This window comes from Carassius carassius, chromosome 16, assembly GCF_963082965.1.
Source record: "Carassius carassius chromosome 16, fCarCar2.1, whole genome shotgun sequence".
NCBI lineage: Eukaryota > Metazoa > Chordata > Actinopteri > Cypriniformes > Cyprinidae > Carassius > Carassius carassius.
The window spans coordinates 19,002,834-19,028,051 of NC_081770.1; the positions used below are offsets into that span (position 1 = coordinate 19,002,834).

Here is a 25,218-nt window from a genome sequence, read left to right on the forward strand (position 1 = left end):
TGAACGAATTGGTAGATGAACTATGACTTCAAGGCAGCTTCTTGTTTTGTTTCTTAATGATCAGTGTTTTGAACGAATCATGTGAATGAATGATTCCTTGAGTCGCTAACAGTGCGTTTCCACTACAGCATCAAATCTGCGCTCAGTGTCACTCCCAATGCTACAACACGACTGTTTTGGGGCGTGTCAAATTTAGGACAGAGCATGCCTCTAAAAACTATGTTCATACCCCGTTTGCGTTTCTTCCTCTCCTTTTTTGCTCAATATTTGTATAAATTTGAGGAATGCCCAACCTTTTTGCCACACTCTCAACGCATTTTTTAGAATGACAGGGTTTTACCATAGAAAAAACACACTTTTAATTAAGAAAAAAAAAAAGATTAGAAATGTCACACTTACGAAAATGACCCATGGTGTTAATATAGCAAATGTTTATTAACCATGTTTTTTTGGTGTATTTATTACCATTTTATTTTATAACTACAGATTTACTACAAATAGCATGGTTGATTTGTCACTCAACTCAGTTGAGGCGTCTGTCTGGCCAGTCAGAGTGTAATACAAGTATGCATACTAGAAAGTGATTACGTACATATCTGATCACCTGAGGTGTTCCTGTAGCAGTGACTTTCACACTGAAGGCCTTGACCTTTTGACCTTTTGCCCCTCGTGGGATCAGGTGTGTGCGCGTCTCGCACAACGGGCCGATCCCGGCAAGGAAACCCGAAGCCCTGTGTTGCTTGTGCATTATTCACTGGGCCTCTTGCGGTTTCGTCTCGGGATTGTCTCTCGCCCTGTAACACAATCCTTCGCTTGCACCGTTCCCCTGAGGGAATCCAAGTTCACTGTCACACCACTTCTCAGGGAAAGAGAGCGAGAGGTAGAGGTACGGTCAGCAGCTCTGCGTAGGGGGGGGGGGGGGGGGGGCATCAAAAACCTGCATTGATTAAGCGCTTGTGACGGCAAATGAAAGTCAGTTCATGTCAGTCATGTGTCAGTTGTAATGTAAAAGAGCGGGAATTCTTTCTTTGGAAGCCATTACATTTTCTTCTTACATAAAGTGTGTTTTCAAAAACATATGTATGCAGTAAAACACATTGTTGGGTATTAGCAGTGTTTACTAAGGAAAGCATCACTGATACAGTTGCTCATTACATATTAAACTGTGTTGCATAATTTTTGTACTACAAATACCTCGAATTGTGAGTTTAGAAGTATTGTGTTACATTTCTAAGAGGTCTGACTGAAGTTGTTTCCTGGTGGACAATAAAGCAAGAAGAAGACGAGATCTGAGCCATGTAGAAACCAAGTCTTCTTCAATCTTCTTCACATCCAATTGAGACGCTTTACAAACCTGATTCAAACCACATCTGTAATATATGTGCCGTGTTCATTTTCTATAAATACTTTTTTTGCTGTTGTCATTGTTTTATATGAATATCTTCTTTACTGTGAATATTTTTTGTCATTAATTTTAGCCTTTTTTTAAATTAATACATTTCCCCCCTCTTTTAAAACCATAATTTAGTGCATTGTTTTTATCTTGGATTGTTTAAAAAAAAAAAAAAAAAAATATATAAAAGATTTTTTGGGTGTGTGTGTTTTTTAAATAATTGTAAAAAATTATAAAAAAAAATGTAATGTCTTAATTAAAATGAGTTTGCATTATATTATTATTTATATACTACTACAGTTGTTATTAATATTTAAAATTAGCTTTAGTTTTCGTTTTAGTTTTAAGCTTTAGTCATATTATGTGCTTTTGTCATTTTTATTCGTTGTTTTTTTTCTTCTTTCTATTTTTAATATTTCTAGTTTATTTATTTATTTATTTATTTTAGTAATTCTAATTCTTCAAAGTAAACTAGTTGCTGAGGCAGCATTTCTGTTTAGGTTTTCAGTTTCAATACTTTTTTTTTACCTTATCGTTTCAATACTTTTTAAACTTATTTAATTTTTATTCCATTCATTACATTTTTATGGCTTTATTTTAGCTTTATTTTAAATACAAAAATATGTTTTGGTTACGAAATAGTTACGAATAAATAAACAATAGTATTGGAAATGAACACTGGAAAAGTTGTAAATTTATAGTAAAGTAGTATTTGTAATATAGTAGTGAATTTGATGTATTTATTTTAAATAGTTACCTTTACCTTGATGTCCCATGACTTTATTGATGCTGTTACTATGATTCCACTGATGCAGCTATAACAGATATTGTCTCAGAACAACATATAAACTCTGGCAACCGTTTAGGACACGGTAGCATAATGGTGGCTTGTTTTAAACCACTCCCATTTGAATCACCTCTTTGCGATAGTTCATTTGCGATAAATGCTCTCAGAGTAAATGTTTACATCACTTCCTGATTAAAACATAATGTTATATGTTATTTCGTTCTCAAGGTATTGATGAGCTCGTGTGCTGAGCGTGCTTTCATTCCACTTCCTCGAGCCGTAACCAGCTCTCAGAGAGCAGGCCACGGGGCACTTCAACATCAAACGAGGCATGAACACGAGACACCGGCATATGAGAGAGAACGCCGGCAGTGCGGCCCAGGCCTCCATCTGCACTCAGACAGCTGGCATCAGCAAACTAACCACAAAGTGCCTGGATTACACACAACATCTCTTAAAGCCTCCCAACACACTGCGCACTTTGTACTCATCAAACCATCCACATCAGTAACTCATTCTGGACGCCTCGTATAAAGAGAAGCCAGGCGGTTTCGACGGCGATGAGTTGGAACCTGCAAAGGAATGAAGCCAGACACAGAGGTGTACAGCATTAGCGTCTTTTATTTCGGTTTCTTTTTTTTCTCTCATTTCTCGTTGCATAGGAAATGCACATCTTGCTTTTAGTAATTGAGTCAATGGAGGTGGACACTAATGGCTCCAAGAGAAAGGGGCAATGTCACTACACACAGAAAAAACAAGGAGAAAAAGTTCAGAGTAAGAACCGAAAAGCAAACAAAGTCATTCACAGCTCAAATACAGAAGCTCCGTGGGACTAGTCATGGAGCTGGTACCAATACAACGTGAAGTTTTCTTCAGGAAATGTATTATAGGCACAAGGTTTTTTTTTTTTTTGTATTTTACTTTTTATTTTTTAGATTGTATCTAAAACGTAAGTATGTATACGGTGATTCTGCGATGTGAGATGGAGTTGTATGAGATAACAATTCGTAGTTATTTTATGCTTCAGTGAATTGGTACGGTTGTACATTTTCGCACAACCTGCCTACTTGCTTAGCTGAACGGTCTTGCGTACTTTTTCATAAAATCGCCACTTTGTAAAATAGTTATGTTTTCTCAGAAGATGGGGTTGAATATATGAAGGATGATGATGGACATGAAGATTTGGAGTGGTGGAGCTGGTTGAAGGGGTCTTGTAACATCACGCCAGAGATTCATGTGTAATCTTTCACGCTAACCACCGCGATTGTCTTCTTTACGATTAGGGCCACAGTGCTGGTTTATCTTCAACAGAAGGGGTCTAGCAGAACTTTGTTGAACGTCCTCAGACTATACGCACAAGCACATCTATTTCCAAAAAATGTGGTACAACATGTCCTTAAGATATTTAATAATCAGTATAAACAAAGAGCAATCAGTATAACCATTTGCTGTATGATTCGGTTTATGGATATTATTGATTACTAGAAGACCTCTTTTCCTTGGGGTTGGATTTGATGGTCCTGGTACGCAAAATATTATTTTCGAGTCCCTCGAGTCCACACTCGATATTTTTAATCCTACCCTTTAGTTAGCTTGAAGTCAAACATCTCTTTCGAGAAAGTCCGGAAACTCTGTAAACGGTTCTCACGCATACATTCTTCTGCCAACAAAGAATAGTATTTCTACAGTTTCCTGCAATACTTATTCGGTGACACCGTAACACCACAACTAAACTCTAAATGTAAGTTGATTTTCTTTTTAGTGAATCAAAAACATGGCTCAACTAGTGGAATTTGACTCCCGAACAAATTAGTTTTCAAACCGGGGCTTGAATCAAAAATTCAAAGATTCAAATATCTATTCCCTAAAGCCACTAACAGAATCTTTAAAGGAACCATTACGGAATCAGATTCGTTCTTCACGACTCTCGTCCCCATCAAAGAGCCTTTTGTATTTAACTTGAGAACTCCAGAGACACTGTGGATTGCATCTACAGCAAGGCGACGCCAGTTCCAGTGAGTATCGATTGTCGAGTGTTAGAACATGAGGAGACACACACCTTCGTGATTGTTGTTGGAGATAATGGAGATACTGAGAGCTACAGCGGGCCAGAATTTAGGTCGACGCCATGCGTTTGTAAACGTATATCACGTCCTGGACTTCATGGTGAAACTGGTTGGGAACAAGTAAATGGAATGAATTGGAGAAGCATCTTGGAGGATTTTGACTGGTAGCAGAGCTGGGTTAGATCATCTAGTCATGTTTATATCAGTTCATTATGGAGGCGCATGCAATTTATAGAGTGTGGTTACTGAACAGCTATAATCAGAAAAAGGCTAGTGGTGTTGAGAAAACAAACGATTATAAACTGTTAACTGGTTTGATATTCAGAGAGCGATATAATACAGTTTTTAACAGGCACTACATTTGATCTTCTTAAATAGATCAAGTAAAATGCTGGTTTGCTTTTATAGTTCCGTTATTCCTTTGATTTCGATACAAGTTCTTAAAAAAGAGGAAGGCAAAGGTGCAAGTACCAGACTCTGATTAGATTAGCGTGTCATCAGTGCATAGTTTTCATGCAGATTACGCTGCTATGCTATCAGAAAGCAGGGTCGTTTCCAGTTAGCCTCCACTTTATCAGCAAAATGTAGCACCTTGTAATGATACTGTTTGGTGCAGTTAAGCCCCCCGCCACTGGTGCATGATGGGGTTAAATTCATGGTATAGTGAAGCTGACAACACGTTTATCCATACGATGGGCTCCTGAATCCTCATCAGGCCCAGTTCTGCAAATCGACTCCCGAAAGTGAAACATGGGTGTTGAGCGTAACAAACAAATGTGTACCTGTAGTCAAATCTGTAGTTCTTTATTCCAATGAATGGCTGCATACTTGATTCAGTTAAAGTGTTTTTGGTTTTAAGACTTGTTTTTAGACTAGAAAATGTCTCACGATTGAATCGTACCCTGATATAAGCCGTATTTCTGCCTTAAACCATCCAATGCTTTGTTCAAGCCTCAAATTAATTTAAGTGATTCAACAAGAAAGGCCCACAAAAATGGGGACATAAAAATGATCAAGGCCTGCTGGACCTTTATTCAACCCTGTTTTAGGACTAGTATGAAACTGATGTTATGATGAATGGAAGTATTAAAGGGATAGTTCACCCAAAAATTAAAATTTGGTCATAATTTATGAACAGCTGACGGTAGCCATTGACTGTTTTTTTTTCTAAACTATGGAAGTCAATGGGTACCATCAACATTTTTTAAAAATATCTTCTTTGGGGTTCAACAGAAGACAGAAACTCATACATGACTTGAGGGTAAATTATGACAATTTCCATTTCTGGGTGAACTATCCCTTTAAAATAACACCAAAGGTGTAGAATGTTCAGATTTTGATAAAATGCCACAAATTATTTGTAATATTTTATGTGATCCATGTGAACGAAAAAAGACGGTTCAACCTAAACCAAACTGAAATATGACAAAAATGGGATGGGAATGCTGACAAGACACGTAGGACTCAAAATTTACGTATTTTTGAACATTGTGTGTAATTGAGTAATTTTGAAACATTGAGTAATTGTATGTCTTTTTTTAGTGTTTTAAACCACCATAAAGTGACCTTCGTTTGAGTTATGTAACCTGAGGGCCTCGCTTTCACATGAAATGTAGAACTGAGTGAGGAATGGCTTTATCGACGGCCCATCGTGACTGACCTTTCCGTCATTTAATGTCACTAGAGTGTCTCTGTGTGTGCTGGTGGGCGGTGGAGGAAAGATGAAGAAGTTGAAAAGAAAAAAGAATCATGTTGCATATCAAGCGGTTTATTTTCCTGCATGGAATGGTGAACACAAAAAGATGCCTAGATGCATTTATAATAGGGGCATCCTTTGGCTGTCTATGTCATTGTCTTTTGCCTAAAACTAATTTTAAAATGCATAAAAACGCTCTCTTCTTACCAACATCCTCAGAATTATCTAGATTTAGCTTCATCAACACTGATGCAACAAATAACCTTCAAAACATACAGCATACTTGTAACATCCATTTACAATGGGGTTTTCACCTCGGCATCCTACACTTTTCAAGTATAGGAGTACTTCTATACGATCGAAAGAAGAAATAAGTCCTTAAATACATACAAAAAGGAAAGCAAAAAGCAAAAAAAAAAAAGAAAAACAGGAAACAGGACGTTTTCAACTTAAATCCAGTTCCCCAGAGGACAAACAAAACCAGTTCTATTTATGTGGCCTTAATACAAACAATCAGAAGATTCACAACACTAGTTTTTCCTCATTTAATCAATGTTACAAAAGTCCTGCATTATAAAATAGGGCAGCTTTAAAATCAGTGTAATTAATAAAACTATACAATATACAAACATCAAATCTCCCATACTCAGGTGCGTCCGCACTAACTCTCATATCTAATCCATTCGGTTTGTTCGCTTCTCCCGCATCTTCTCCAACATTGTACCAAAAAACTAAATTACACACACACACAACACGAGAACAAAACAGACTGCCCAAACTATTGCTTGTAATTCTTTTTCTCTTTTTTTCTTTCTTTAAAAAGGGTGCAATTTTGTCAATATCTTACACATACAGCCAATCTCACTGATTAGATGCCAGGCTGCTCGAAACAAGGTTTTTGTGACATTAAAAAAAAATCCGTGCAATCGTGTTTCCCTTCGCTCTTTTAAGCCCTGGAAGGTTTTTTTTTTCAATTATCACAATTGTCATTATTTTATATTTAGTGCAGACAATTAAGAAAGTAATGCCCAACTCATTTCTAAAGGGTAGGCAAGAACAATGACAAAAAAATCACGCTAAAAAAAAGCCCACACAAGTGTAACTACTAAACCATTTGTCCCAATAATTTTTTTCTTAAATGATATATGCAATAGAAAATAAACAGGTAAACAATTAATATAACATGTAAATTTGTCAAAATGTACAAAAACTGGGCATATTTTTTGTCCTGGACGTGTTCGATTTTGAGTGTTTGTGATGGAAAGGAAGTTTCTTCGTTTTTAAGGCTTGATTGATTGATCGATAAAACACAAAGTATGCAAAAACATTGATGATTGTTTGTGTGAAACCCAAGTGTGGCTGATCAATGGCGTTTTCTCGTGTCATCGGCATAAAAAAACACACTGAAGTTCAGCCGCTTGACCTGTCAAGTGCTCGCTTTGGTGGGAAAAAAAAATTGACTACATAAGTACAAGCAAGTATTGCATATTAATCTTTTCCTCATTATCCATCTCTTGGAACGAAAAAAATACAGGAAGACCGGAAAAAAAAAAGTAGTCGTCATTTAGAAATTGCAGCAACATTCATAAATATCAATACACTATTGTTAAATCAGAGAAGAAAGGGCATGATGACACAAAAACCTTCGTGTTACGCATTTTCTTGGGCAAATGATTGACTTTTAACTGACTGAAGTGTGAACGATGGGATTTTCGAAGCAACGAACAGCCGAAAGTGGCGATATGTAGTTAAATGGAGAGTAATACTGTGTATTATCAATTAGCACTAATTTCACTCTCACCAAATGACTACATGTGGGAGGTGGGGTGAAACGGAAAAAAAATTGTCTCCACATTGCAGCTTGTGCAATAACTCAGAACTAGACCATCGCTCAAGGCACATTGATGTGGAATTGTTCGTGCAGTTGGAAAAGGGACGATGAAGTGCGTACGTATGAAAGTGATTGTTCTGACGAGAATAAAAGAGGAAGGGAGACTTTATAGAAATGACGACAAGCTAAGAAGAGTCAGAGAGATGTTTAGCTGGTTGGTTGTGAGAACAGCAGTAAAAATACCCTCTTTTTAAAGGACCAAACAAATACTTGATCGGCAAGTGCCTGATGTTGGGATTACAATATTTTTCACACTACTTTAACTCTACGTAATCTATGTCAAAATTTGTCACTAACACTAGAACATGCAGATTATTTTCTTACATTTAAAAAAAAACTTTACTGAGCTTTGATGATGGTGGATGAGACTGTAAGTGTGTGTGTGTGTGTATATATGTATATACAGTACAGACCAAAAGTTTGGAAACATTACTATTTTTTATGTTTTTGAAAGAAGTTTCTTCTGCTCATCAAGCCTGCATTTATTTGATCAAAATTTATTTGAACAAAAATACAGAAAAAAACAATAATATTGTGAAATATTATTACAACTTAAAATACTAGTTTTCTATTTGAATATACTTAAAAAAATAATTTATTCCTGTGATGCAAAGCTGAATTTTCAGCATCATTACTCCAGCCTTCAGTGTCACATGTAACATCCAGTCGATCACATGATCATTTAGAAATCATTCTAATATTCTGATTTATTATGAGTGTTGGAAACAGTTCTGCTGTCTAATATATTTGATGAATAAAAGGTAAATTCTAATAATATATTTTCTTTACTATCACTTTTTATCAATTTAACACATCCTTGCTGAATAAAAGTATTGATTTTATAAAAAAAAAAAGAAAGAAAAAAAAATTACTGACCCCAAATTACTGACCAGTAGTGTATATTGTTATTACAAAATATTTATATTTTAAAAAGATAGCTTCTTTTTTATTTTTTTTTATTTTTATTTTTTACTTTTTATTCATCAAAGTATCCTAAAAAAGTATCACATGTTCTGAAAAAATCTTAAGCAGCAGAACTGTTTCCAACTTTGATAATGAATCATCATATTAGAATGATACAAACTTTTGGTCTGTACTGTACATATACATATATATATATATATATATATCTGTTTCGTACAGAAAATGAATAAAAACTAAAAAAACAAAAAATAATTGCATGCAAGGGAAGCTGGATCTTCACATTTTTTGCGCGACACTTTCAAAAGTGTTAACCTCTTGCGTTAAATTTTTGCGTTAAATATTTCATTATGTGTTCGGTTAAATTAAAACATTTGCTTTAGCATTTCGGAAATGTACTAAATTGATTGTTTAAATGTTGATATTTCTTAAAGGGATATTTGTTCTACAATGCTAACAATCGATGAACAAACAAACTAACACATAAAAACAACAACAGAAAAATCAATTACAGCTCCCCTTATTTCTCACAAGGCTATTTGTTCTATTTTTACGTGTTTTTTTTTTCTTCCTTTTTTTGTACCCCGATATTTTAGAGTCCTGGAGGTGTGAATGGACTAGGAAGAAAAATATATATATATTTATATATATACTTTTCAACAATCGCTTCAACGATCTATCTTACAAAGATATTTAACAATCCAACATCTACCCAACAAAATTGCACTTTCCTCAATTCAGTATTCACGGTTAACCTTTTCTTGAAGTTTATGGAAGATCGAAACTTCACTTGGCCCTTGGCGTGCGACAGACCTTCCGCTGGGGTTTAGTAGAAAGAATTGCAAAGATTTTTGTACGAAAAACACAAAATATAAACATGCCTCCAAGTGGGGAGGGAGATCTCCCATTAGCATACCGTAAAATGACCTGGTATCAAACATCACCGTTCATGACTTCTTCATCGCCTGCCCCAAATTGACAAAAAACAACTGAAAACAATGGGTTTGGTTGAGTCCTTGAAAGTTCTTGATCTGACATGGTATTGATGGTGGTGGTGATGATGGTGGAAAGGGGAGGAAATGGTCCTGGCCAGCAGACGCAATAGAGGTTTTTAGCTGGTGGCATATCTGACCCAGGCAAAACCTCCAACGTTCACTGATACGAAAACCGGATTGATCCATCAAAACACGAGTTATTGAAAGGCAGAGCTCCGACCTCCGGGTGGTTGTGGGTTTGCGACCCTTGGCCATAGGCTGTGTTGGAAAAGCCTTAGAAATTCACTTTAAGACCACAGGCACAGAAGCGGGAAGCTCTTTGAGTGCGTCATGTTACGTTTTCCTCGTCTATTTGTGAGGGTGAACAAAAAACACAAGAAAACCAAACTAAAGGAAAAAAAAAACGTGCACGTTTCCGAGAAAACAAAGCTCTTCATTTTTTTTTTTTTTTGAGCTCCACCCTCAGAAGAGCTGGACAGCTACTATATATGAATATAGGCATGTAAACCATACATATGGAAGAATACATATGGACTATATAGATATATAGTAAGTGGGTGTAAGCGCATTGAGTCGGTTCCTCTTGTTCCAGGGCTTGGCGGGGTTCTGCTGGAGCCATGCTGTGGGTCTGTCCGGTACTGGGGCAGCAAGTGGCTTCTCTCTGTTCAGACTGGTGTACATGTTTGCGGGTCGTACTCAGGGGAGACAGAGGGGGTGGTCGTGTGACCTCGGGAGCGGCCGGTCCGTGTCGGGAGTCTTTAGCCCAGGTACCACTGCAACAACACAGAGAGGAACAGATCTGTGAACTCTGGAGTGCAAGTTCAATGATATCAATGAACAATCAGTGTCATCAGCAGTCTGTGAACTATAAAATCATTTTCGTTAGGTGTTACGTTAGGTAATTTAGTGATTTTTTTTGTTATTCATTATATATATATATATATATATATATATATATATATATATATATATATATATATATATATATATATATAGTTGTTTTTGATGGCTTCCATTGTCCTCATTTGTAAGTCGCTTTGTATAACAGCTTTTGCTAAATGACTAAATATAAATGTGTTTATATATATATATATATATATATATATATATATATATATATATATATATATTAGAGCTGGTAAGCAATTCATTTTTTTCTCTAATTAATTACATGATGTTGTGATTAATTAATCTAATCAATCACAAATTACTCCCATAAGATAATTTAAAGTCATTGTTGTGAAAAAGCATCGAACAGACATAACAAAAAGTAGCTATAATATTTTTGTTGATAAAATGTATTACATATACTCTTTTGGAATATATAAATATATAATGTTACTAAAACATTGTTTACAAATGCTGCTTGATAATATGTAAAATAATATTCATCTTACTGTTTACCTTACTAATGTTACTTTGCAAGATTCACCGTGCATGTTAATTCAAAATAAATGTTTTATAATCAAAATCTATTTTTAAGCCCTCCTCTCCAACCACCTGTCTTACAAAGACCACTTTCATGATTCAATCAATTCTCAAAGGATAACATTGTGTCTTGTCGTATATTTATTTTCTGGCTGAATACACACTTTCGAACTACACCACAATGCAAAACCCGCCCAAAACAAAACATAAAAGTAAAATAAATATCTAAAAGTTGTGACTGCAGTTTTATGTCAACTATGACCCCCAATCCTTTTGTTTTTACCTTCCATGGAAGGTTTAAAACTGATTATAACCTCCATATTCATATAGTATCAGTATTATAATAGCAAACAGAAAAGCATACACCGCTTGTTGTTTTCTTATGGGGTCACTTTTGTATCAGCGTGATGTCTTAAGCTGGTGCTTGACTCAGCTCGACAACATTGTTTCTCTTCCTCTTCCTGTCCATCTGTTCTCTCTCTCTGAATGCCTCTGCAGCTCTTTCCGCCACACGGCCATCTGTGGACTGGAGTGCTGAGGTTAGTCCGCTGCACCCCTGTAATCCTTCAGTGAAATGGGCTTATTGATTGCTTTGCTCCATTGTTCACGTTTTCAGCAAGTGAGCAAGTGCTGTTTGGTCTACGCCCACTTTCTCCCTCCATTCTTCCCTCCCCTTTCCAGCTTCCCTCCTCCCACCAAGTTCAAGTTCATCCTGGTGTTACATCATGTCTGGTTGCCTGGGACAACCAGACAGCCGTATACGTGACTATCATTAGCAAGGCCCTTATCCCTCTTTCTTTCTGTCCCTCTCTGTTCCCTCTTTCCTTGCTCCCTTTCTTGCTATTCTCTCTCTGGCCGGCGTTCTGTTCGAGCGACGCGATGCGATCCGCCCCACGCTGCAAATACACAAGCTATTGATTCAATGCGTTCAGTGATTCACTCGCTCCTCCCACTGATGGCCACCAATCAGCAGCCGTGATTAATTAAGCCAATGGGGTTTTCAGCCAGTAAGAATGAAATGCTGAAGGACTGCCTTCAGATAACAACACAAGACTGCACACCACTCACAGGTTTTTTTGTTTTCTATTATTATTGCACACTTTATAAAACTAACTTTAAATAACTTTATATAACTAAACTTCGATTCAATTAAAATAATTTAGCATTAAATTAAGTTATTTAGAATTTTTAATGCATTATATATAATAGTTCTATTTTTTACCTTTTTGTAATATGATTTTATATAAATAAATATATTATATACATAATATACAGAGATAACAAACTTAATACATAACATACTGAAGACATGCTAAATATTTACTTATTTTAAATAATTTTATTTTTTTATTATTTTATAATTTTGTTTATAATGTCATATAAAGGTGTGTAAATATTTGTAAATATTTATTATTTTTATAGTGTCATACAAAAGTGTGTAAATAGACATGCTAAATATGTACCTTTTTTAATATTGTATTATTTTATATAAATAAATGAAAATATATACATATATATATATATATATATATATTTTTTTTTTTTGCCATATTACATAATATATAATTTTATATATATATATATATATATATATATATATATATACCTCATATGAAAATATTTATTCTAATTTACAATATATACATATGCATACACCTTACACTCAATGTATATGATAATTTTATTTATTTACATATATATTTCTATTTTTTTAAATAATGTACAGTATGATACCTTGAACTAAAGGTATACGTGAATACTATATAATTATTATTCATTTAGAATATTTTTATGATGCACTACGCTTACATAGCTTCATATTCAGTGTTATTTTTAGGCCTATGAGGTATTTGTAATTGAATATTATATACTATACCTCCAAATACACTTCATATAAAGTCTGTAAACAAATGATACATTATTTTAAAATATTCAAAAGACGTAATAAAGCTATTGTAATGTCTTATAATACTTAATAAACATTACTGTTACTGCATTTATGCATTCATGTATAAATCCATACACACACACACACACACACACATACATATCACATATTATATCTATATATTACAACTGCGGTTATTTTTGAATATGTGTATAACATAATAATGTGCAATATTAATGAATACATCAATAGTTTATTATGGCATCTACGCTTTATATAATGCCCCAGCAGGTTAATCCAGTAGATGATCTAATGTAGTTAAGAGGAATGAAATGATATGTGAGATTGAGTGGCTTCACTCCGGTTGGAAATGTCCCAGACATCGGCTCTAGCGTACAGCTCGTTTAAATTCTATTGCTCACCGCAAGCGCAGCGGAGAAACTGGAAGGTTAGTTTTTAATCAATAGAAGCTGCTGACTCTGGACTTCTGCACTCCGGTGCAGTGCAGCTTCCTTGTGTCTTTGTCTATCGACGCGACCGCTCTCAAACTTTTCCTCCCCTCCCACCTCTCCTGTCCTGAGAAGACTTTTGGAGACTCAGAGAGCAGGAGCGTGTTGGGTTCTCTGCGATACTCCCGTAACTCTGTAGACAGTGGGCTTATGTTACAGCAGAGGCAGTGCTGACAGCTGTGATTTAGTCTGCAGATACGCGGCACGCAGGAGCACAGAGGGGAACCAGACAGACAGACAGACAGATAATAAAACGTGTGAAATTACATGCTGTCATTCTTACATTTGCAACACGGCCGGCCTTTCAGAACCAGAACGAACGCAGCTAAATAAAGAGAAAACAATCTTGTATAAATCAATTAAGAACTACACTTTGATATATTCTGTGGAACATTAGAGAGGTGTTTGCTGGAGATCAACTAACATTTACATTTTTCACAGAGGGAATGATATGACATACAGATTATTTAACTGTTAAAGTAACAAAAAACAAACATGCAAAAAGTAATTAATTAATGCTCAATTTTTGACACAATACACCATGCTAAACAAGTTAATAATCATTACACTACTACAATAAAAATACAAATTCAAAGTATTGTCAATAATAAAAGTTCGGTAAATAATTAAGTAAATAATTAACAGTAAAAATAATTGCTAAACACATAGCGATTTAACAACAACCAATTTACAATGTGGATATTATTATTATTATTATGTAAGTAATAAGTATGCAAGTAAAAACCATAAACATATTTAAGTAAATCAATAAAATGCACTGTGAATATAATACTACTACTACTACTTCTACTAATAATAATAATGTATTAGTAAAATCATTAAATAATTGTGAACAATTTATGCAAAAACATTAAAATATCAAATTATTTTAACTATGACAAAAACAACATTCAAATCATTTTTTTTCCCCTGTTGAACATTCAGTGGTGTAATGGGTGCTACTCTTTAGATACCTACAAAAGGCATTTAGCAGTTCAAAAGATAAGTATTTATGTATAAAAGTGTAAAAAATCTGTAGCGTGAAACTTGCTCATAAAACAAACTGTGCGGGATGATCTATGATTTATGGCTTTGTTCAAATCCCTAACCCTAAGTATTATCAATATTAATGAGGATTCTTGCCTTAGAGAGCAGCACTAATGAATCTTTTCATTGGCTCTCAGCTCAAAAAAGTCCTCAAATGTCCTCTGCGGTGAAGTGGAACGCCGTGCCAGAAAAATTAAAGAGGTTTCGCACACATCCGGATCAGTTTTATAGACTCTCCACTAATGGATGATGTTAAGATTTAATTAGGGGTGACAGAACCTAGAACAGTGTAAAAATGTACCAGGAATCAAACATCAAGTGTAAAAGGATCACTCCCTAACAAGAACAGATGCATTGTGGGATAGTTCATCTGGAAGAGCGAATAACAACGACAATCCAAGACTGTGGGATTCAACCTCCTTCATCTGTCAGGAGACCGAATCACACTCAAGGCCCAGGAAGAGAGCGAAAACGGGAGAGAAAAGTAAGATTCAGCAGAAAAACGAATGAAACGGTGGTGCGAGAGAGAGCCAGATGCCCCGTGGGCCGCACGCGAGATGATCCATGATCACTGACTCCCTTCATACGACTCTACAACACATCAGCCTGTTCAAACAACCGTACAAACATCGTCTCAGAGCGGCATCTTAATGGACCGTTTCTTTTTCCTGAAGGTTCTGTTTGGATGGAGCTTCAAGCCACCCACACAGAGTCAACACACTTGGCCATTTGTGTTCGTTTTGGCGGGAAGGATGTGTACGGGATTAAGTCATTTCCATATAAATACAATGACGTTGTACCCTGCGGTTAGCATTAGTCACGTGAAGTCACAGAGGGTTTGTCGGGTTTTGAGACGTTCATTTCCCAAATGAATTTGGACCGGCTCTTTTTTTAACGATTCATTTGAGCGTTTGTGATTCAGTTGGCTGTAGGGGACAACCACACTTACACACAAGAGAATGGGAAACCACTTTGAATCAATTCATTTGAATTCTGGTAGTGATGCAAGGATGTAAAAGGTTTTGATACTACTTTGTAACTAAAAATGTATACAATTTTGAAAATGTAATATAATGAATCATATGCAGGATTTTACACAATGTATATATTTAACTTGGAAAAAGATTACAAATAAAAAATTTTTTGTATGCTTTATATATATTTTAAATATTTATAATGTCTATTTATTATTTATATAGATAGATTGGTTAAAAATGAATGGGAGCTCTCGATGTGAGTGGGCTGGGTTTTAAAGGACGTACTTCAGCGGTTGTGATAGATAGATAGATAGCTGTAGTCTACCCCTCAATAGCCTTAGTGTCCTGTTTGAAAGCCTTCAAGGTGAACGCTGTATTAATGTAGTGAGAGGAGGGGAGGAACCTCATGCAAATAATACACACCAAACACAGTGCAGCACATCTGCTGGAGGGATACAAGGTAAGACACGCAGAAATAGACTTCAGAGGGAGGAAAAGGAAGGAGAAAGGAAATGAAATGCAACGGTAACGGTTAATAGACTGAGAGACAGATTGAAACTCAGTTAAAGGGATAGTTCACCCAAAAATATAAATGCTGTTTTATTCACTCTCATATCATTTCAAACCTGTATGACTGACTTTATATTTGGTGGAACACAAAAGTTTACACCTATATATAGTGGAGGATAATAATATTTTAATAAAATATATATTTTTTTTAGTTCACAAAACTGTACTGAATGATGAACGGAATGACTTTTTATTGAATCACTTGATTCACTTCAATAAACCAGTGAATAATTCACTTAACTAAACTAGAAGTGAAGATGGAGTGAAAGATTGTCAGTGAATAACAATCTGATTCTTTTCACAGAAGTATCGCAAAACTTTAGAAAACTTGATGACTCGTAGGACCACTTTTACGAAAATCTCAGTCCTCGTTCATTCACATGCAACCAGCACATTCTTCAAAATATCACTTTTAAATCAAACAGGTTTGATTTAACAGTGACATGCCAGAGATCTTCGCTTTAAAACCAAATGGGAGTAAAACAAGTCGGAGCGATTGCGTAGAGGAATGAGAAAGTCAGGTGGTAGAGATAAAGGAAGGACGATCAGAAAGCGACAGAAGTGGGGGGCTGGGAATCTTGGTCTGGTCCTTTAACTGGCTGTCAATGGCAGGAGTAATCTCATCAGGATGGAGGAGTGCTGAGTCAGCAGCTGCGCTAAAGTGCCTGAGGATGAGTGTCATCTCAGAGGAATTCAGCCTCATGTAATGCAAACCAGCCTGGGCCTGGAGAGCAGTGCTTATAAAAGCCAACTCAAACCCAAACCGCCCAGCCACGTATTACAGATCCCTGTGGGACCCCGCAGACATTTACTACATTATTTATTTACATTTTGCCATCAGACGCTACGGGGGAAAAAAGAAAACGGAGCGCAGCAGTCCATTAGACGACCCCAAACAAACAGCTCACACCTGAGGGGGATATAAACATATTCATGTTGTTTATTATCACAGCGGTGGACAAGCGGCGATGTTCACAGGTGTGCGGGAAATGGTCGCTCTTCTCGTTCCCGTTTCAGATTTGTGGAAGTGTGTATGTGCTCTGACAGAAACAGCAGCCTGCGATATCTGGGGTGTGACATGGAGCATAGAGCTGAAATCAATCTTGGGTAATTAATTTGTGTGTCCGGCAGTCTGGCACGGTGCCCTCTTCTGGCTTCGGGAGGAAACGCACGTGGGCGAAAATTTATTTAAACAACACTATTAAGGAGGCATCGTTTTCCCTGCAGGCTTTTGAGGTTTCTTTGTCTCTGGAATGAACATTTATTATGAATTCGAGTAATAATCGTTAGGCATGTTTGTGGGGACGTCTCCACAGATGCTTAACTACGGCAAATTGACGTGGAGGACAATAGTCAATTACTGATGTTATCTCTCCTGCATGCTAACGTTTATAGGAAGCGAATAAAAGCCAAGGGTGCCGGCGTTCTCATCTTGGCCTCTATGAGACCGATTTACTGTGTGTGTGTGTGTGTGTCACATTGCGGTGCCTATCTGCTCTTCCCATCACACTCAGTTCCTCCCAGTTTGTTCTGATTAAAAACGCTGTTTATGAATCACTGCTTTATCTGCACCGCTCCAGGACTGGGGTCAGGCTACAGTCCCTATGTGCTGCGCAATTAAACACATATTACAGACCTGTGTGTATGTTTGTAGTTTTTCTGTTTTATTGATCAGAATTGATTGAGTCTGTTTTTTGTCAACCAAGCAAGCAGATCAGGGTTTAAATATATAATCATGAAAACATATACTTATCGCTCTTGCAGTACTTGATGTCATACACTGATTATTCTGTATAGAGGTGCTTCAAGTCGAAGACGCCTAATGTATGCTGCCATGACAAAGCACGTATGCGACAAATGACGTCTGAAAAGCATCAGCAGGTTATAATCAGTTATGGTCTACTACTGTACCGATACAAAATCGTCCTCGTCTGCATCGTGATATATCAAAGAAATGATTAACTTCAACACCCTTAAGAATTCTTTGATCTTTTAATTGGCTAAGCTTATCATTTTTTGATAATTAAAAACACTAATTCTAAATAAAAATAGAGAAAAAAATATATATATATACATACACAATTTTTTTTTTTTTTTAGTTGCCTTCTAAATCTTTTAGGCTTAAAAATGGCCCCTCTGTTTGTACAGGCATGACACTCGTGGTCCCAACCTCGTATCCGTATATCTCTGCATGTGGTGCCAACCTTTCCATCTGAGAGAGCGAGCGCCAACAGCTCCCATGGCAGCAAACCCCGGAGGGCGCTGCCACCCTCCCACCACCCTTCTCTTTCATTCCCTTCCCCTCCGCCCATGGCAGACCCCTCCATCATACTGTCCCGTCTCTCGCTCTCTGCCTGGTTACCATGGCCGGGCCGCTAGGAATGTTTACAGTTAGGGTCACATCATTCTCGTCTGCCCGTCACTTTCGCTCTCTTTTGTACCCCACCCCCTGAAACACGCCGGCCACCACGGGTAACTTTTGTCCTGCCCGCCCCGGGGTGGTCCGCACCAGCTTATGAGGCCAATGAAATGGTGCGACCGAACCCTGCCGTGGGGTCACAGGCTTGTCAATATTGCCAGTCTGAGACTCATACAGTGCTTTAATATAAACTCACAGTCCAATCACTGTCTGGCTAGACAGAGCCTCAAAGAGTTCACTGACACAGTGGGTGATGGGAGATGTCTCTCGCAGCTGATCTACCCTGACTTTTACAGAATGACAAAAAATAGTTCGCAAAAACCCTCATAGTTTTTTTTAAAACTTCAGATATATAGTAAAATTATAAAGTTACTGTGTATCGAATTAAAATAAGTACTGTGCAAAGCAACAAAAAGCACAAAACAAGTATTTTTCTTTGCACCTGCTTGAAACAATTAAGGTGTTCAAAGGCTGATTGTTTGTTTGAGAACATTGTTTTGTGATGTTAAAACGAAATGGCTGGAACATCACATGAAAGAAGAAACAGAACAAAAGAATACTGAAACAACTGATTTGTGATCAGTGATTGTTTGAGAGTACTGAAAGAAGTAGTACAAACAAAAATAGTATGACAAAAAATATATATATATTTTTGTTATTCTAAAAACCAAAACTCAAGTTTACAAAACAATAACAAAAATCAACTACAAATAAACTAAAGCATAAAAAATGTACACACACACACATGCAATATGGATATATTATACTTATTACATTATATTATTAATATAAATATACATTATGTAATAAATATTGTATTAAATATTATTTAATATTGATAGTTTACAAATGTTTTCACTCAAAAACATTAAAAATAATTAAATTTTTAAATTAAATTAAATTTATGCATTTAGCAGATGCTTTTATCCAAAGCGACTTACAGTGCATTCAGGCTATCAATTTTTACCTATCATGTGTTCGCGGGGAATCGAACACACAACCTTGCGCTTGACAATGCAATGCTCTACCAATTGCGCTACAGGAACATTAAATGATAAAAATAAATGTATTAATATATTTAAATATGATACAGGACAACTACGTATGAAAAAAATAAATTAAAATTAAAACTATTATAAAAAATGTAAAAACTATTATTAAAATATATATTTTTTTACCAACAGACCAATAGAAACTCAAGTTTCCAAAAATGACAGTGCAACTATATGTGCTAGACTACAAATCGAAAACTAAAAATGAATATTAATATATAAATCTATACATAAAAGTACACACACACACACACAAACACACACACACACACACACACACACACACACACACACACACACACACAGCTAGCTAGTTTTAATAATAATAAATATATACCCCTAAATAGGCAACAAGCATAAGAACAGATAAGCAGTGGTAGCAATCATAAGTATTGATATATAAACAAATAGAAAGCCTGAACCTTAGGCACCACCTGATCTCGAAAGAAAAAAGGGAGGGAGAGAGGAAAATGTGATAAAGAGTGAAGAATAGAGAGAAAGAAAGAGAGAGAGAAGGGGAGGCAGAGACGGGCAGAAGTAATAAATAAATACAAACAATAAATAATAACAACCCCCCCCTGCTCCCCTCCCAACCAGCCTGACAAACACCTGCCTACTTTCTACTGGGGGATGTGTGTCTTGCGGCCTGCGACACAGTCAATAAATCGATGGGAGGCTGCTGCAGGCCTCCGGACATATCACACACACACACACACACACACAATCTGATCCAATACAGTCTTGAGTGTTTCTCTACGAGCATGGTATTTTCTCAGCTGTGTGTGAGTGTGTTGTTGGTGTGTTATAGCTGCATTTACAGAGGTAACATGCTCTTTTTTTGCAGGTGGCAGTACAGGCTGTATTTGTCATTGTAGATATGTGTGTGTGACGATTAAGGTTACAGGCACCATTTACACGACTGCAAAAAACAAACACAAGTTCATTTACATTAACAGGGTGATCCTGATGTCCATTTATGAATATATTATTGGTAGCGGTTGCGCGATATGAGTTTTAAATGCCTTATACACAACCTGATAACTACAGACTAGCATAATATTTATTGTTTGATCACTTGATACCTACTTTATATTAAAAGGTTTCTTGAAAATTGTGTTCATGTTGTTTTATATATAAATAAAAATAAATAAATAATAAATGCTAGCTGGTTTGCAATTATCTAATGCAATTACACTTTAGGTAAAGCTGAAGTGGCAAAATATTTTTTGGACATGAAACTAAATTAAATGAATGTTTACACAACATTTCTTCAACATTTAACACTATCATACAGAAATGGCCAGTTTTGGGAAATTACTTTGGTGATTACAAGTAACCCTATTTAAAATGGTGAGGATGTGATGTGTGACGTCATTACAAATTGTTTGTGCTTGAGTTAAATTTGAATAACGTTTTATCAGTTATTGGCTGATCTTGTTGAATTTGGCCACTAAATTATAAATTGTACCATATGACAACTAATCTGTAGCACGCAAGCGATTGTACACGTGTGTGAGGGGTATAAATCAAGGTTGTGGCCACTGTGCCATTGAATCCGAGTCTGAACATGCCAATTACACACAATAAATCAGTTATGAGCTCTCACAGCAAGCAAGGGAGTTATATGAGCTGAAAGGCCTATTATGACAGACAACAAGCACTCTTGATGGACTTTCAGGGATTCGGCGGATCTGTGGATGTGTACTCACCTGAGGCTGCTGAGGGATATTTACAAAGCTGGGATCTCTGGGGCCCACGCTGACAAAGCGCTGAGCGGGAGACGTGCTAGGTGTGGAGTAGGCTGTGGTGAATTAAACACACACACACACACACACACAAAATGAATATCAATATTGTATCGGGAGCCGTACAGCTGTTGAGAGGAAAGCTTGATACGGACACTGCGCATGTTTGATGGGAAATTCTATTCATTATGAAAAACACTGAAGATAAGCTTCAAGTGTTGAGTGTGTGTGAAGTCAGGTGATGGGCCGAAGTACTCACTTGGCGAGGTGGGGGAGTTGCCGCCTCCCTCGGTGGAGGTGGAGGGAGGTTTGGAGTCTGGCACGGGCAGGGGCACGGGTCGCGCCATCGGGGGAGGCGGAGGAGGCGGCAACATGGGGGTGGGCAGGAACGGGTTGTGCACCTTCCCTTGACTGCTCCCGTTGGGCTGGATAGAAAGAGGACAAAAAAAAGAGAGAGAGAGAAAAATATCAACTTCTGGACACGTATGACCAGCAGCAACAAACAGAAGTATCGCACGCGTGCATGTCAGGAGAAAGTGCTCAGCAAATTTTCCCTGCTCCTAGCCATAAAGAAATCTGCTGCTGTGTGCACTTCACCGTTCACAATCTATGACCCAAACTGATCGCTGTCTCTCCTCCAGCCGTCAGGGCCACAGCAGTTTGGCCAGAGCTGGGTCAACCTCTCAAAAGGACTGGGATTTCTAGATCACATTTTCACTTTTATAGTTTTGAGAATATATATACATATATATATGTATACTCATACACACACAGACACACACACACACACACACACATACATAAAAACATATAGTGCAGCCTAATCGATTAATCGCAATTAATTGCATCCAAAATAAAAGTTTGTGTTTACACAATATGTATTTGTGCTGTGTGTGTGTGTGTGTGTATATATATATTTCATTTATAAACAAACTGTTATTTTGGATGCAATTAATCGCAATATATTTTCTATAATGCCCTGAATGAACTGAATTTATTTAGGACCGTGTGTAGCTAGAAATGTACATATTTGTGAGGAGTAAGTTTAGGGTATACATGCTATTCTCGTATAATAATCTTTCTATCCATCCTGTTGTACGTACGTTTCTAGCATCAACTGCACTGCACAAATGGGCAAAACAAATCACTATAAACAAGACAATCCAGCCAACTAGATATCTATATGGATACAATACATTATATGAAAGTAGGAAGTGTGCGTATCCTCATCTGTAAGTCGCTTTGGATAAAAGCGTCTGCTAAATGAATAAATGTAAATGTAAGATGTAAATGTGTATGTATACAAAAATGCTCCTTCTTACATTAAGGAAGCCCACCTGTCCAGCTTGCTGACCACTGTCAGGGCAGACAAGTTGGACAAACTCCTTGAGCGTCTCCTGGGGGTGGTAGCGGATGGCGTGGTGGGAGAAGTACGAACCAGGCTGCTGGATGATTGGCGACGTCGGGAAATGAAGACTTGACGGCGTGGCGTGAGGACTCGCTGCAAAGACAAACAGAGGAGCTTGGTCAGAAAACGACAGAGGGGAAGGATGGAGAAGAGGGACTGCATGAAGAAATGATTTGGATGTTGTGGTGGCTTTGTACTCGGTTGGACTTCTCATGCAGATGGGGATGGACACACAAAGCTGGAGTGTTTTAATGGGCTTACTGGTTCAAAATAGCCACACACACACACACGCTCACAAGGGGACGCAGAGGGATTTTAGTGAGGATGGGCGCTGTTTTGATTTAACAGACAAAAGTCTGTTGAATATCTACTCAACGTCATGTCGTTCCAAACCTGTATGACTGACTTTCACAGAACTCGAAAGAAGATATTGAAGAACAGCAGTGAAACAACATAGAGTTCAATTGTGAGGACGGAAGGGGTTTCCTTTGGATTTCTCAGAAATGAATAACATTAGGGTTAGATGATATTTTGAAGATGTTTCAACTGTTTTGCACATATAATGAAAAAAAATAATGGGGTCCAAAACAACAACACTGGAACAATACTGAGTTTAAGGGATGTGAGGTGCCGCCCCTTTGCTAGCGACTTGGCCACCTGTGTGAAGAGCTTTTTCTTTTTTTTCTTATTAATTGTAAGAATGAAAGGTTTATTTTGGGTTTATCAGAAATTAAGGCATATGCAGTTTTGGAATGACTTGAGGGTGAGAAGACATTCTGAAGATGTTCCAACTTTTTTGTCCATATAATGAAAGTCAATGGGGTCCAAAAATAGAACATTGTAGCAACATTGACTTTAATTGTAAGGATGAGAGGTTTCTTTTGGGTTTTCCCAGAAAGTACATCATACAGATTTGGAACAACATATGGGTGAGTACATAATGGACACTTTTCACATTTCCAGCTCTGAGAAGCAGAAGCCATCATAGTTATGTAAACTTCTATAGTGGTGAACAAACTACAACATTATATATATATATATATACTGTATGCTTTCCCATGATATCATTTCTATGACTTTCCAAAGGAAGAAAACAATATTGAGGAAATATGTTGGTCCCTCAGCTGTTGGACTTTGGACTAGAAATATTTGCTACAGCATTAATGCCAATGTATTAAAATACAAAGTATGGTGTGTGTGCATTAAATGTGTGCTACATGTTTATAAAGCTAAAAAAAATATAAAAACTTAACTGTGGTTTCAAGATCAAATACTCATTTTCTGAATGAATTTATTTCTTAAAGCCATTCCGCCTTATTTCACAAGCCATACTCTTATCCCACACGGCCATGTCGTTGTTCAAATCAAATTAAAAATGGCATCTACTCCAACTCAGATGGTCCGTGATAGCACACACTCACACACAATGCATGCACCTGTTCGTAACAATGGGTAGGCACCGCAACAACCAGCTGTTCAGTCAACAACACTTGAAAACCGAAAGAGCACCGATGGAGAGCAAAAGAGCGTGGTACTTGGTACCATAACGGTTGCCAGATCCTTCTTTCATCCAGCGTCATTACGCTCTCTCACACCTTGCTGGCAGGCCTTCGGAGCGCTCTGGGACTGACAGTCCTTTAATGGATCGAACCTTATCAAGTATTTAATTGTAACCGGCACAATCTAATTAGGCGGCTCTTAATAGAAGTAATATTCGGTTATTGGTTATTAGTATAATGCCTGGGATGTGCAGCAGCACAGGGTCTTTAAGCCATGATGTATCGCAGTGGAGTTAATAAGACTCTGCACTCACCCTCTCCAATCTCTCGCTCTCTTTCAGGAGAGATGGTAAGCTGATACTACATAAACATTGTTAAAACCACAGCCCCCTGCTGCAGTAATTCACTTAGCTCTTGCCTTGATTTATGGCTCTGTCAATAGAGGGTGACTGGAAACTCTGGACGCTGGGGCTGCAATGTAGCCATTGTATTTACAGTAATAATGGAATGGACGACTCCCTCTTGCCCTTCTTTTGGTGTTGTTCTCTGTCTTACTTCCCCGACGCATCTTTTCACGGCCCGGCTCTTTCTGTTGGGGGTAGGACGGAAACTTTTATTAAGGAGATGCGAAGACACGCACGCGTGTCTTTACCGTCCCTGGCGGATTGGATTAGCCCGAGGCGCTGCCGCAGAGACCGAACCCCACTGAGACACACCCTTTACAAGGCTGAGTCAGGATTTGAGTGGACGACACTCTCGCACTTAGCACAAATGCTAACAAACACACGCACATTCAGAACCAGCACACACAAAAACTGCCAGCCAAGTCATTTCGTCAACGCAATTACCAATAAAAGTTTTCTTTTTTACTTTGTCAATAATAATGGAGTTGAAAAATGTGAAGGAAAAAAAAGAAAAAGAAAAAAA

At 37.2% G+C, this 25,218-nt stretch overlaps 1 protein-coding gene across 9 annotated transcripts in view; it reads right to left on the minus strand.

The window, feature by feature from the left end:
• Positions 1 to 9,096: 9,096 nt before the first annotated feature.
• LOC132159803 (nuclear factor 1 A-type) overlaps positions 9,097 to 25,218 on the minus strand; it is a 149,953-nt gene continuing 133,831 nt past the window's right edge. For 8 of the 9 annotated variants that reach the window (XM_059569414.1, XM_059569410.1, XM_059569413.1 and 5 more), the window contains 5 exons: positions 22,707 to 22,885; positions 21,644 to 21,809; positions 21,349 to 21,440; positions 13,858 to 13,899; positions 9,097 to 10,522 (listed from right to left, as the gene is read on the minus strand). In XM_059569414.1, coding sequence (XP_059425397.1) covers positions 13,879 to 13,899; positions 21,349 to 21,440; positions 21,644 to 21,809; positions 22,707 to 22,885 — 458 coding nt within the window. In that variant the 3' untranslated portion in view covers positions 9,097 to 10,522; positions 13,858 to 13,878. The remainder of the gene's footprint in view (positions 10,523 to 13,857; positions 13,900 to 21,348; positions 21,441 to 21,643; positions 21,810 to 22,706; positions 22,886 to 25,218) is intronic. The other variant, XM_059569409.1, reaches the window with a different exon arrangement.